Raw genomic sequence first — 16,192 nt, 5'->3', positions numbered from 1 at the left:
ATATACACACACACACATCTATATATATATGCATACATAACATACAGACATACATGTATAACGCCTAGAGTTTATTATTTATCTACGAGATAAAATACATGATAGATTGTGAGCGAATTTCACACACACACACACACACACACACACACACACATACAAGATATTAACGCCCACTTCTTCCTGTTACTTATAAAAAGACTTGCAATTATCACATTTTGTCATTTTTTAAAATCAATTCACAGAGAGAAAGACTTCAGGCTGAAATTCAAACACAATTATTGACTCTAGTAAGTATTATTCTGGTAATTATTTTAATTAGCAATATAGTAACACATTATAATTATTTCAGACATAGACATACTGTTATATTGAAAATTGTTTAATTTTCCGGCAGTATTTTATAAACTAGATACTGTTATATCATTTTACAGTGTTACATTACAAGTAAAACATTTCATTTCCAGAATATAGTATAAAGTATAGTTTGGTTATAATTATGCAAAAACTATATTAAATCTTTGAGCAAGAGGTAAACATTAACAGTACAGAATCATAGAATATATTTGCCAACTCAATGTGGTGGTCCCATAGAGGATGATGTTACTGCTGTTTTTAGCCCCAGGAAGACATCTCCAGTTGGCTAACAAAACGCTGTCTGTGTCTGATTAGTATTTGTGTGGGCAGGTCATTTCTCCCATCTCTCGCCTTATGTGATACATACAAAATCTGTTCTGTGTATAACGTAAGGTTGTGGAGGCGCAATGGCCCAGTGGTTAGAGCAGCAGACTCACGGTCATAGGATCGCGGTTTCGTTGAGTGTTTATTGAGCGAAAACACCTAAAGCTCCCCGAGGCTCCGCCAGGGGATGGTGACGAACCCTGCTGTACTCTTTCACCACAACTTTCTCTCACTCTTTCTGCCTGTTTCTGTTGTGCCTGTAATTCAAAGGGTCAGCCTTGTCACACTCTGCGTCACGCTGAATATCCCCGAGAACTACGTTAAGGGTACACGTGTCTGTGGAGTGCTCAGCCACTTGCACGTTAATTTCACGAGCAGGCTGTTCCGTTGATCGGATCAACTAGAACCCTCGACCTCGTAAGCGACGGAGTGCCAACATAACGTAAAGTTAGAGATGGGAGCAATGACCTCCCCTCACAAATACTAATCAGACACAGGCAGTGTGCTGTTAGCCAACTGGAGATGTCTTCCTGGGGCTAAAAACAGCAGTAACATCATCCTCTATCGAACCAACACATTTAGTTGGCAAATATATTTTACAATATGTAAAGATTATTTGATGGAAATTATAGGAATGGAAATATTCTTCTAATGATACAGTATTTTAGATAGTTTACAGTGGATTTCTAATTCTCAAGTGAAATTTAGAATTTCTAAATCAATTTTATGGCTGTTAAATTAACTGGTTGTTTTTTATAAACTGCATTTTTTAAAAGCTTTGTCAATGAGAGAAGGGTCCTGACTTTACAGCACCTTAAAGAGGTAAATTCCTCTAATATTTCTGGTTGACTCAAGCCTTGTGAGTGGATTTCATAAATGGAACTGATTAAGCCTATGGTATATGTGTGTGTGTGTATATTCATGTGTGTATAACTGTGTTTATGTCTATATGCATATATATTTTAAAAATTAAGTTAGCATGCAATCAACCATTTAAGGTTAAATTAATCAATTTATAAATATATATCAAGACCAAGTGAGTACGTATACAAGTCGCCATTTATAAATGCATATATAAAAATATGTGTGGAGGCACAATGGCCCAGTAGTTAGGGCAGCGGACTCGCGGTCATAGGATCGCAGTTTCAATTCCCAGACCGGGTGTTGTGAGTGTTTGTTGAGCGAAAACACCTAAAGCTCCATGAGGCTCCGGCAGGGGATGGTGGCGAACCCTGCTGTACTCTTCCACCACAACTTTCTCTCACTGTTACTTCCTGTTTCTGTTGTGCCTTTAATTCAAAGGGTCAGCCTTGTCACACTGTGTCACGCTGAATATCCCCGAGGACTACGTGAAGGGTACACGCGTCTGTGGAGTGCTCAGCCACTTGCACGTTAATTTCACGAGCAGGCTGTTCCGTTGATCGGATCAACTGGAACACTCGGCGTCGTAAGCGACGGAGTGCCAACAACATATAAAAATATGTATGTATATGCATATATATGGGTGAGTGAATATGTGTTTGTATGTCTATTTTATGCATATACCTATGTGCATAAATGCATGCACACACACACACACACACACATAAGTAATGTTTGTTGCCACCTCAACGTGGTTGTTCTGTAGGAACAGACATTACTGTGATTTTTAACCCCAAGGGGACATCTCCTCTAGCTGGTTAGCAATGCAACCTGCATTCGATATATTGCAAGCAAGGGAGTGAACCACTACCACCTTCGAGTGACAGGAGCAGCAGACCAGCTTGTCTCTCCCCAGCACTCAGCTCCTTTCATTATATTTATTACCCCAGATCTCTCACTACCTCAGCTATATCTCCTTGCCTAACACAAAATAAAACACACTTCACCCACCGTAAATATGTTTCACATAAACATATTTCTCATTGGTACCAATCTTTATTATCTCAAGCAGGAACAAATAATAACGGTCTTCTCAATGTGCTGTGTGACAGTGGGATTACATTAAACCCAATCTTTTGATAAGCTTTCCGAGTTTATCAATGTTGTGACTTATATTAAAATCAGAGATTTACAGCATTTGTCAGGTTTTATCTACAGCTTTATTGATATCTCTTGATCTAGGTAAATATGATGGAAACCAAGCCAACCATGACAGTCACATCATTTCCAGTACATATAATCATTAGTAATACTTATATTCTGTCTTACTACAAAACTTTTCACCATTCCTTATATTCAGTCAATACATATAATAGTGTACTTACATCTTCCAAGTTTTATTTCTAATGATTATGCTATTGAAAATAGTTTTAATGTATTCTTAACTGCAAAATAAACAATTTGTTTAGTAAACTTAACCCTTTCATACATGTATTTATTTTGAGATGCTCTGTGTTTCTTTCAATTACTTTAAATATAACAAAGAATTTAATAAAATAACTTAGTTATCATTCAGCTAGTGTTAGGAACATAAATTGTGACTGAAGTTTGGTGGAAGATTTTAATTCAAAACTTATGAAAACAAGACATTTGTACTCAGAGCCAGAGCCGGTTTCAGCCAGGTTTGTAACAAAAGAGTTAATCAAATATGTATTTTCCTCTAAATTGTTTGAAACATTGAAGTAAAAACTATCTTATCAAGAACTTTTCACAGAACTAATAAAGTTTCCATTTTATTTCAGCTTTGGCATAAAAATCATTGAATTGTGAAGAGAGAAATTTTATTCTGAAGGACGACAACAAACTCCTGAGAAGAAAGTATATTTAATAGAAAGAGATAATTCTATATTCATAAAATGGAGAAGATTAATGAAGAAAACAAAATGATGGCTCTCATTCATGCCACAGTCTGTGATACAACAGCAATTTATCAGAAAACTACACAAATTCTTCCCCAAATAAGACATACACAAAACCCAAGGAAAACTGAAGAACAAGAAATATCTATATTACCAATTTTCCTTCATATTGCAACGTGTTATCTAACAATAATAAAAACAGACCACATCAGTACGTTTATAGATTATGTAAAGGATAAATGCAATCACTTTGAGTCTATGGGTTTAGATGGATCTAGTATTTTGCATAATATCAAATGTAAAATGCTAATATTTCATCAATTTACAAAACAACATAACGATTTTGTTCACCAAAATCTTGATTGGTTTCAACAAAGACTTTTTGATATTTATGTCACCTGTAACCCATACAACTACAAGACCATTGAACCACCAAACATAACAAACAAATTTCGACCTCTTTGTCCAGTTGTGACCAGAGAAACAAACATTGATGAATCTGGCGATGAATTTGTCAACTACACGATATCCAATATTGTTGTCATACAAGGGGGAATAATAACATATTCCCACCATTGTATGACAATATTTTGTATGACAAGAGATGGTGACAGAAATGATGTTCATTGCCCTTCTCCTGTTACTGATTTTACCAGGATTGCCCTAGACACAGTGTTAGCAACCCTCCCTTTTAGACGCATAATACTTATTATCAACCCCTTCAGTTTTAAGACACAAAGACTCCCAATAGCATTGTATAAGGTATCTTACTTAGAGCATTTTTCACTTGTAGGAGTGGAAATGTTCAGTAGAACAATATACTTTGTAGACTGGCTTCATAATAGAATTACAAAGCAATTCATTACCAAAGAAATACCTGCAGCTATTGCTGTAGGCCAAAGGGCTAAGTTATTAATATCATTTTCCAATAGTAACATAGTTACCTGTTATGAACTGGATGGCCATCAGTTATTTGAGGTAGAGATCCATTCTCTGGATTTAGCAGCTGAAATCACTTTCTCCCAAAAACATTTCTATGTCCTCCAGGGACATATTATCTATAGAATTTCAGCTACAGGTGGTGTGATACAGAGTGACATTGGCAGGAACTGCCGTTCTATTTCTGTTGGTACAGATGCCATTTTGGTAACAGATTATTTTGGCAAACCACATGCCATTGAAACAAATAAAGACTTTTGGCCCAAACTGTCATGCAACCACCAGCTACCTACCCCCAGTTTGAAAGACTATATTTATATTCAGGATAGCAACAACATTACAAATATTCTACCCATGTCTACATCTTCTATATTAATCATCTACAGGAATAAGAAAACTATATTATTCACTGAGACTGGGGAAATAATTAGCCAAAATGATTTAACTTTCCTTGAGCTTCCTTCTTTCTATTGTAGAATAAACACAAACAAATTCCTGGTATTTTATCCTGAAATGAACAGACTTCAGTATATCACCTGTCCTGAATTAACCGAAGGCCCTTTAATAAAGGTCCACACTAATTACACTAAAATATGTCATATTGTATCAAATAAGTGTTTAGCTGTGACCACCACTGAAAACAAAAATGAGATCCATATCCTATTGATCAACGAAGATAAAGTTGACATTATTGAAAGAATTTCTCTGGGACATTCTAATGTCACCATTGCTGCAACTCCAATTAATTTTGTAGTCGTAGATGGAAGCAAACATAAACTAGTATTTTATTCCACATGTGGTGAAGAACTTTTTCAAAAATACCTTCCATTCTATGGCTACCCCCATCACATCTACTCTGATAATGTTTATTTTTATCTTCTGTTCAAGAGAGACTCTATTCTGATATGTTATGATATATATGGAGAAATGAAATGGCAGTGGCAACTGCCTTTCCCTGTTCACCCTCACATTGCTGTTTTCCAAGGGACTGTTTATCTACCGGACACTCAACTCAACAGGGTCCTTCTTTACAAGTATCAGGACCGGTCGTCTGGCTGTTGTTTACACCTGAAAAATCCTTATATCAGAAATCTAAATCTACGACTCAAAGAAAAGGAGAATGACAAAAAACTTGTCATTGGCGAAATATGTAATCTGGATAATGGACAGTTGGTGGTGTCCGACATCAACCATGATTGCTTGTTATACATTTCTAATGAAGGAGACATTGTGTCGAGATTATCTCTGCCGTCTCCAGCTACGGATATATGTCGATGGGATTCTCATCAAATAGGTGTCACATTACCCCTACAGAAACAATTAAGGGTCATTGGAAACCTATCAAAGACAGTGAGAAGCGTATCATTAAGGCAGCCTTATGTACGGGTGTGTAAGATGGGTGAAGGTGAAATTGTTTGTTATTGTGATAAACCATCACATTTAGATATTTTAGCCATCAATTATCATAATCAAGTTGCAATAATTCATAGAATTAATATCCCTTTTGTAGTGAAATCATTATTTATAGACAAGAAAACACAAAAGCTATTAATTGTTACTAGGGGAAAAGCATTTCAGTACAATACTAGAATAGATATTGGTCGTCGTCTTCATAGTATTGAGATACCTTTCAAAGTTTCAGTGTCCCAAACAGAATCTTGCTTAGTGCACCTTGGTCATCAACGTCGTTATTGTATTAAGATGGTCCCCAGTGTTTTACTGTCCCAGGTGAAATGTCCCTCTAATCTCAATGGTGGATCTATTGATGAAATGTTTGTTTATCTGATAGACAACTGTCGTATGTTTGCTATAAACAATCATAATTTGTGGGTTAATGATCTCGTTACAAATAATCAACTTAATATTTATATCGACCTGGTAGATGTATTTTCCAGAAACATTTGCGTCAGTGAAATGTTGTCTTCTACATTATACCTACAGAATCTGACAGTTTCTGATAAAGGCAGACATATTCGTCTTCCGGGAGAGACTCTGTTAGTGCTGACTTGCTGTTTAGTTATTACTGAAAATAACGTGATTGTGGTTGGCGATGGGATGAATAGAAACATCAAAATATTCACATTTGATGGTGAACTTCTGGACTCTATCAAATTTAATGCTTTTCCCTTAATGATGATGTTTCGATGGCAATCAGACACAATAGTTATTACAACTTTGGGTCCTCATGTTAAGAAATACCAACTGTGGACATTAAAATTGGAATTTCCATTGTCGTTGGTAATTTACCATACGAAAAATAAATATAAATATATCGCTTCTCTATCAAACAGTCAACTGGTATGTAGTAGATGGGTAGACGATCGTAGTTTGTATTTCATTGATATTGATGAAATACATTCGACGGTGAATGCAATAAGAAGAATAAACATACCTAATACCTTATTATCAAGATACAAAGAAAATGGTAGAATTTATATGAATGACATCCAGGATATTGCAGTTACTGCTGATGATGACATCATTGTCTTAAACAAAAGATTTATCATTTTCTTCAACAGTGATGGTCAATGTTTACATTCAGTTAGACACTACATGGGGTACTATGAGGATTATTTTAACATGATGACAATTGATGAAAGTTACTTGTACATCTATGGTGAGTGGGAGAAATATTTTGGTTTAACTGAATATGATAAGATTGTGTGTTTGACACAAACTGGGGAATACAGCAGAATATTTTTAAATAAAAGAATTTATAAAGAAGTAGTGGATTTCTCCAGTATAAATTGTAAAGGATCAAGGTTTGTTGGGGCCCATAAGATGAGATTTAATGAATTGTATGTTGAAGGTTCATTTATGCTGAATCGGGAGAAATTCTCTGTTTGTCGTTTACAAACAGACAACTGCACTGTTCAAGTAAAAGATATTGACATCTCTGATGAAGGAAAGACAGTTGTGTGTGAAAAAGCCAATAATGGAAATATTAAAATATTTGAAGAAGACGGGAAGTTGCTATGTTATAGAAACGTTGCAAGTTTAGTTGGTGGTGTGTGTTTTACAAGAGAAAGAGACATAATGGCCACAGTTCCTAACAGACAAGAAATATTTCAACTGAATGGAAAAGATTTGGAGAAATGCAAAGTTTGGGAATGTCAAGTACCTTATGGTGTGATATGGAGAAAAGTGAGAAATATTTACTGGTGTGTACATATTAACTTGATCGAATGTCATTGCATAAAGCTTGATGGTGATCAAGTGAACATTTTGGAATCTTTGACACTATTAAACCTTGATTCTGGTCTGCATTTCCCTTCCATTATAAATCAGATGAACAAGGAAATATTCAGCAATGAATTAGTTAATAAACTGAAATACAATGGAGAAGAAAGAAGTAAACCAGGTGAAATAATTGGTAAAGGTGGATTAAAGGTGAGATGTTGGAATTATATTGCAGATAGTATGTCAGGAATTGATGAAATATCAGTGAGGAGAATGCCACATAGAACAGCAATGGTCCCTCTTTCCATTCCTACCTTCTATGAACCTGTTAATTATGATTATCTTAACATTAGTGACCAAAACAGCAAACTAATTAAGTTGAATGATAACGTCAGCGTGTTAATGTTTCGAGAAAGTGTTACATTAATTGGCACAATAACAGGTGACATACTTCAGCATAAGCAATTTCCTAAACAACAACAACCACTAGGTATTTGTCAGTGGACAGATGAATGTTTCATAGTTACCTTTGGTAAAGAAATGATGGCTTTCAACAGAGATCTCTATTGTTTAAAAGCCATCAAAACTGAGAAATATTACAACACAATTTATAAATACAACGACAATCAACTCGTTTGTGGTGGTCATTATATGAGAGACATAACTCAAGATGAGAGAGACAAGAACTACACAAGAAAAAACTACAACAACAACATTTATTACTTTTGCAAAGACCCCGATGCCTACGACTGTTATTATGTGGATGTGGTTGATATGAAAGATGGTAAATGTAAAGATGAAGTGTGTCGTGGAAAGACGAAGATATTTAGAAAACTAGAGGGAGAAGCGTTGGTGGTTGATGTAGGAGTCACATCTCTTGGTGATGTTGTTGTTGTGAGGTGGGAAGAGACTATGGATAATTGGTGTTATGCCACTTTTGTCGAATGGTTCAGGAAAAAGTCATTGGTCAGGAGGATAAGGCTAAAAGGAAACCATCTGGGACAAGAATATAACATTGACAAAGCTCATCTAATTGCAATTAGTGAATATGTTTATATAACAGATAGAAAAAACAATATTTACCAAATACCTGGACATATTGAATTGCAAACCACTGAAGATATTGAAATCCTGACATCTGAAGATAATCAAAAATATTTACTCCTCAGGTGTGACGATAATGAAGTTTACGAAGTTCTTGGTTTTAATATTTCAGAAAATTCTTTCATGGTTTTTGGAATTATTCCAGGACGTCAATCTTTTGCTTTCTTTCATTATGACAAATAAATGTTTCCATAAATATTAAACTCTGATGTTGTTATTTTTATTATAAATATTCCCCCAAGTTCGACTTTGCCTTTCATCATTTTGGGGTCAATGAAATAAGTATCGGTTATGCAATGGGGTCGATGTAATCTACTTACTCTCCTCCCCCAAACTTCAGGCCTTGTGCCTACAGTAGGAAGGTTGTTATTATTTTTATTAATATTAAGGCAGTGAGTTGGCAGAAACGTTAGTAAGCCAGGCAAAATGCTTCGCAGTATTTCGTCTGTCTTCCCGTTCTGAGTTCAAATTCCACCTTTCATCCTTTCGGGGTCGATAACTTAAGTACCAGTGAAACACTGGGATCGATGTAATCGGCTAGTCCCCTCCTCATAAATTTCAGGGCTTGTGCCTATAATAGAAAGGTGTGGCTGTGTGGTAAGACGCTTCCTTCCCAACCACATGGTTCCAGGTTCAGTCGCACTGCATGGCACCTTGATCAAGTGTCTTCTACTAGCCTCAGGCCGACCAAAGCCTTGTGAGTGGATTTGGTAGACGGAAATTGGAAGAAACTCGTTGTATATATATATGTAACGGCAATGATATTCGTTGCTTGCCATTTGTAAGATGGAAGAAGAACAGTGATTGAAGTTGTAAAGAGATATTTATTTACCGTTACTTTGTATCTATCCAAAACCGCGATGGGTTGGTATGTATAACTAGTAAATGGAAAAGCATGCGAGGCAAAAAGAGTTAATTTCGGCCGGTATGTGTGTACACGATCTCATAGTAGTATATATAGAGAGATATGGTAATGTTACAGAGAAAAGAAAGTGAGAGTGGTGAGACGAAACAACTGCTTCGTTGGTTAGTTACCATAGTTGTCCCTTTTCCTTTAGAAACGGCGTTTTGTTCAGCCAGACTCGGTTCTCACTAACTGACTTTGGCTTTCGGAGTTCTTGTTTTTATAACTATCCAAAACCAGCCAGAAGGATAGACATATCATTGAAAACAATAGATTTCGTTGGCGGTCTGTTATCTCTATTCTAGCTTTTAGTGACCTAGAAGAGGTTAGAAGGGTCAAGCGGCAAAGACATTATTCTGCTTAGCGAAGGCATCTGGCAAATGTAACTGCAGTCACTTACAGAAAAACTATTGTTTCACCGTGAGAAAAGTGCTGTTGAACTGTTAAGTGAAATTTGGCGATCGAGGATCGAATCTACGCTATGCCTGTATGAACCACTACACACACACAAACACACGCACACATACTAGCAAACTCCCCCCCACCGTCCATTGGACGGTGTTAAGTTGCGGAGATGTTTGATGATTGTATGGGGTTGTTACTTTTGGTTAGGGAATTAAAGATCCCCGAGACGTTAAAACTGTTGACTGTTTCTTCTAAAATTGAGTGATAGTGTATCTTAACCCAGTGAACCTATACAAAATTGTCATGAGGCCAATAAAATGAAGGAAAGCTGTTCAGCCCACAATATATACAACTTCCAGTGGAATCGGACATCATGATTAACCTTAAACTTTTTACACTCAAACACTTTTCACATTAGGATAAGCACGATGTACTCTTCCATAGTACATACCTCATGTTGACACCTATACGTCAGACTGAACGCTGTTTTATCTCCAAAGTGAATATTGCAAGTGATATTTAAGCAATAAACAGTTCTTTGGCTTTTGCCTTTGACGACTGTTGCCTTACGTATTTTATTTCGATTTTCAGTGGCGTAGTGGTAAGAACTACGGGATAAGTAACATTAGCTTCGAATAAAAATATAAATGGAAGTTTTAATCACTCGATGGACAGGCAGACAGAAACTGCTACTCAATAAAGGCGCAAAAATCCTTCTTTCAAAAACTGACACAAAAAGACTTGAAATTCCGGGGTGAAATAACACAATGTGCAATAAAATAACATAAGGCATGTTCTTTGCAAATCAATTTTATCTCGGAAGGCAATCTATATGAACCTACGTGTTAAATTGATGTGAGATTACCTGGGGCAAGTGGAAGGCTATCCAATAAAAATCAAAAATGGTCTGTTTCAAAGTAAGGCAGTTTTGGAAGAGTAACAGTAACCTAATCGGAGAAGTAAGTAATCACAGAAAGGACTAACCTTAAAGGGCTTTCAACTCCATGGAAATAGCTATTGGAGGGTTGCCTTGTAAACCACATTCTTTGTCATTCCTCCGGAAATGTAGTAAAATAGATTGGCCGAGTTTCCAACTCTGGAACAGCCTACATACAGCTGCCCTTGTAAAAAAACATGGAGTGCTGAGGTCCAGCCCAACCATTTTGAGTGACTGCCCCTGGACTTTGTTGATGGTCATGACAAAGCTTAGACGTACGAGAAACTGTACTCTTTTCACTGGGAATACACAGTCAGTTGGAATTAGTGGTATTCGAGAAATGAAAACAGTGTCAGCAGCCGTTATGGTTTTAGCCTTGATAACGTCATCCAACAATTGGGTTACAACCAACCGGGTGCCGTTGCAAAGCCGAAAAGATTCCAAGTTTCTCAGTAGAATAATTGAACCTCCAAGTCTGAGGCAGAGTTTCTGAGGTGTACTGTATAAGAAATTTACTTGGTCAGGATAGTGTACTAAGTCTTATAGCTTCAAACCGTAAGTTATAATGTCAGTGGAATATGAAATGATAAACAAAATGTAAGGTAGCATCACCTTTTACTAAATACATACTGTTAATTCTCTAATATGATGGATAAACAATCATACGCATACATTGATATTCACGGAACAAATTTCCGCTTGCGGGAGCGTCTGGAGTGTTTCGTATCTACACAGTCTCTTTGAATACTCCAACAGTAGTCTGCCATCATATGTATATTATATCGGACCTGATATCTCTCCTCCATAATCTTGATTGCTTAAAGAAAACGCTCACCATACACACTGTTCATGTCTCCGAGATTAGCAGGAAATTCATCGAGATGGCTATTGCAGAAATGAAGCTTTATGCTCATATTGCAGCTTAAAAGATGAAAGCTATCAAGTAATGCCTCTACCAAAATCCTTGTAGTTTACAGTTTTTTCACAGCCCCCAAATCCTTTCATGTCAGCCACAAATGAATCCTATACTCTTTTTCCTACGTCAGTCATCGAGAAATTTTGGTATTTCATTAACTTTCAGGTTTGTGACCCATCAAAAACACCTGCCGTTATTTTATCATAACTTAAGCCAGGAGATGCACATATGAATTTAAAACAGTTGCCCTCCACATTAAGAGCTGCGACAAACTGTTTCATTAGTTCTAGTTTAATATGAAGGGGTGAGAAGATGAATTTTTCTCGCTCAACAAGTGGTTGGTGTATGATATTCTTCTCACCAACAGTCAAACGTTTCCTAAGTATCCAGAGTCTCTGTTCCCAATGTTTGTCTCTCTCTCAACTATCCCATAAACACAAGAAACAGATATGTTGTATACCCTCCTTGTTGGTCAAGTAAACAGTTGACCATTTCAAGGTACACATATAACGACCCATTTACGTTCATCATTCTTGAGTAAATCAAATACAACTTTTATGTGATAATAATTCTCCTTTAAGTGCACAAGTAACCAATAGGAAGCGCACCAAACAAGTTTATATTGCAATACACATTTCAGACTCTATTTTGAACCATCTATAAAGAGTCTGTAAGAAATATCGTTCATTGGTTATACACCATTAGGTGTACACCCGCTTTCGTACATTAAATTCTGAAGAAACAACGAAACGCTGATTCTGAAGCATCAACACAACAATATTTATTTACAAAGGAAATAGACAGCACTTCGCCCTTGGTTGCTGAGACGCATTCTGAATGATTTCCGTGGTTATTTGTGAAGCTCTGGTGCTGACATGTGAGAGAGCTCTGTGTTGGACGTCTGACCTCTTCGTCGGCCGGCGAGAAAAGAGAATGAATAAGGGCGCCAAACTTGGATGTCCAATCACCACGCATGCGCACGAGACAAGGCGTTACTACAAGTCTCTATTCACAAGGATCACACTGTTCAACAGCTATCCCGTTTAACAATCCCACCACGTCACAACAGTAAACGAAATCTTTTCCTGTTGTAAGGAATGCAAAGAAACCTTTTTCCGTGTTCCGATAAACAGTCACGTCTGTTTCTGCAACAAATTCTTCTCTTTCAGCCGAGAAGCTAGCAGTTCTAGTAACTCTTTTGCCAGTCCTCGATCTCTAACTAAATCATTAAGTTCCGCCTGGTTGAAGTTTTCACGTACTTTGGTTGATATTTCTACAAAGACTGTATCACTGTCAAGTTCATGGTTTACATCTACTTTACATATATCACTTTCATGTTGTAGTGAACGTAGATCCTTGAAAACGGGTACTGGTATTTCAATTGAGTGAAGCACTGCATGAATTGCTGAATCCAGATTTGGGTAACTTCTTTTTTTATCTCGCGTTCTCTTGCTATAACCAGAAGGCTTTGTGAGATAAAAGTAGCAATCGTTTACATGATTCTTTGGCTCCCGCTATACCATAGGAACGACAAATATTTGTTGTTTCCTTGTGCTCTTAGTCCATTGGCGTAGATTTTCGACACAGGGTTTACATACATTGTGCAGAACCTACTATTTACTCTGATCACCAACTTTAATCTTAACGTAAACCAAGTGGTATCTTTTCACAAAGTCACTACTGTTCGTTTTTTGACTTGGCACTTTAAATCACCCAGATATATAACAAAAGGAGTCAGGGTACTTCAAACATTTCCTTCACAATGACGCCATACTACTGAACCCCTGCGTTATTTTATGAAATAAATATGTAACGAGAGAAAAAGTAATAAAGAACATATATATCTATCTTTGGCTAAATATATATCTTAATTACATAGATGAAATAAATATTCAACAGAAATGTTTAACTATGATATCTTTTGTACATTTGTTGATAGTAAGACGAGATTAAAAACGCAGATCAAGGCGACCGAGCGTTCAAGCATAAGATTATTAGGAAACGCACTTCTACAGAGGTACAAATACCAGGCCGACAGAGCGTCACAACCTCACTCAGTGTACGCTAAGTTGACATTGGGACTCTTGCTGCTAACGTACCATACAAAAAAACACATCTAGAAATTTCTGAAAGATGGAGTTACGGGCGGCGGCCACTGTGGGCCAGTCCATGGAAAAAATCTCGATGTGATAGAAAAAAAAAAAGTATTGCTTTTCTAAAATTCAATGACCCCCAAATTACACCAAAAAAAGTCTCGAACATAGATCAGCAGAAAAACGTTGGAATTTGTTGGCTAGTGTAATTGTGTCTGAATGTAACGTAACATTAAGAATTAATATGCGAATAATCGTTTCAGATTTCTCAGCGCACAGTGCAAAGTAACGATTTTTTAAATCACGAATATGTTTGACTATGTCAATAATTTCGTCCTTAAATCTATAAATCCAGCTTTAGGTTAGTCAGAAATTATAGTCAAACACGCCAAGTATTTGAAAGACATATTGATGTGTTGTTACTTGTGTTATTACTCATGCTAAAGGTGTAATGTATAACAGTATATACCGACACATGCGCATGTGCACACATACATGCATACATATAATTACATACATACGCACTCGCATATCTATCTATCTATTTATCTATCTATCTACACACACACACACACACACACACACACACACACACACGAGGGGTGTTCATTAAAGATTACCCCTAATCCACTTCCCGAGGACTGGGATAAACGAAACTTGGCATAATTATTAGTCGTTCTCTACATAGCCACATCTTCATTAGCTTTATGCAGCTGTGAAGACCTCGTCTGTAGAAGTCGGTAGGTTGCATCTGGAACAAAGCCATTACCTCGGAAATAAGTTCATCGTCATCCCAAAAGTGCTTTCCCTTCAAAAAAGACTTCATGGTTGGAAGGAGGTGGAAGTCAGTGGGTGGCAGATCTGGAGAGTAAGGGGGATGAGGAAGGATTTCATAACCGCAGGAGTGTATTTTCATCTGGGCAAAATGAGCATTGTAAACTGGGGCGTTGTCTTGGATGAGTCGGACTCTTTTGGTCATCATGGGAGCCCTCTCTGCTTTGATGGCGTCCCACAATTTCTGCGGCAGAGAAGCATAATATGCCTCGTTAATTGTGGTGCCCTTTGCCAGAAAATCCGTCACCACTACTCTACGCTGGTCCCAAAAGATTGTGAGCAACACCTTGCCTGCTGAGGGTTGGACACGAGCCTTCTTTGAAGGTGGTGAATTATCATGCTTCCATTGTTTCGACTGGACTTACTGCCGTTACTTTCTGAGTTCAAATTCCGCCGAGGTCAACTTTGCCTTTCATCCTTTCGGGGTCGATTAATTAAGTACCAGTTACGCACTGGGGTCGATGTAATCGACTTAATCCTTTTGTCTGTCCTTGTTTGTCCTCTCTATCTTTAGCCCCTTGTGGGCAATAAAGAAATAAGATAGGCCCAAACCCGTATATCTGAGGAATAAAGAGATGTGACCTTTGAGTAACTGTAGTGATTAGATTCGGATATTACAGGGAAAACAATCCAAAAATATAAATCTAAACAGTAAGAGTGAGATCTTTTGGTGATGCTTGCACATCGAGCCTCTCTTCCTATCTGGAGGAAAATATAGCGGAATAACCACACAACTTTAACAACCTACCCATGCTTATCCACCGTTGTCAGATACGTAAATTCATTCTATACACACACGCACAATCGTACATATCAGCCTCTACCCATAACAACCCACAAATAACACGCAACAATGATAACAGATTGACACATATACAAAGGATGCACACCAATTGCCCAGTGACATACACACACAGTTTACATTAAAAAAATCATAAGACAATGAGGAATTTTCACCTGAATACAACAGGAGTAATGTCTCTAGGAAAAATTCAGAACCTTTGAATCACGTGATTTCAAATTACCGTCACCATCTTATTTGGAACTAATGAGGGATCTATTTCAAAACGGGGGCACCAGTTTTCATTTATGTTTTATGTAGTGTTTTTGGTACTGAAAGACTTTCAAACTTCGTATACTTATCTATTTTGTGTTATAGAACAGAAAAAAAATTTTGTATTCGAATTTATTTCATGTAAAAAATTGTCTTATTTCGATAATTTCTACTAATCCCTGACGTCTATTCAGTTGAAAACAGTTAGCGCTGTAACGGTGTATATCGTATTAATCCCCTAACCCTAACCCTAACCCTAACCCTAAAACTAACCCTAACTCTAGAATCCGAACTCTAAAGTTGTTACACACATAGATACGCACAGCGTAATTTATTATATAAACAATATATGCGTATAAATTACGATT

General features: G+C 36.9%; 1 protein-coding gene across 1 annotated transcript; it reads left to right on the top strand.

The window, feature by feature from the left end:
* Positions 1-228: 228 nt before the first annotated feature.
* Positions 229-8,884, top strand: LOC128251050 (uncharacterized). The gene is made up of 2 exons (XM_052977362.1): positions 229-287; positions 3,342-8,884. The coding sequence occupies exon 2, from the start codon at positions 3,456-3,458 to the stop codon at positions 8,862-8,864; it is 5,409 nt and encodes a 1,802-aa protein (XP_052833322.1). The 5' UTR covers positions 229-287; positions 3,342-3,455; the 3' UTR covers positions 8,865-8,884.
* Positions 8,885-16,192: the final 7,308 nt, after the last annotated feature.

Source organism: Octopus bimaculoides, chromosome 28, assembly GCF_001194135.2.
Source record: "Octopus bimaculoides isolate UCB-OBI-ISO-001 chromosome 28, ASM119413v2, whole genome shotgun sequence".
NCBI lineage: Eukaryota > Metazoa > Mollusca > Cephalopoda > Octopoda > Octopodidae > Octopus > Octopus bimaculoides.
This window is presented reverse-complemented; position numbering and strand designations above follow the sequence as displayed.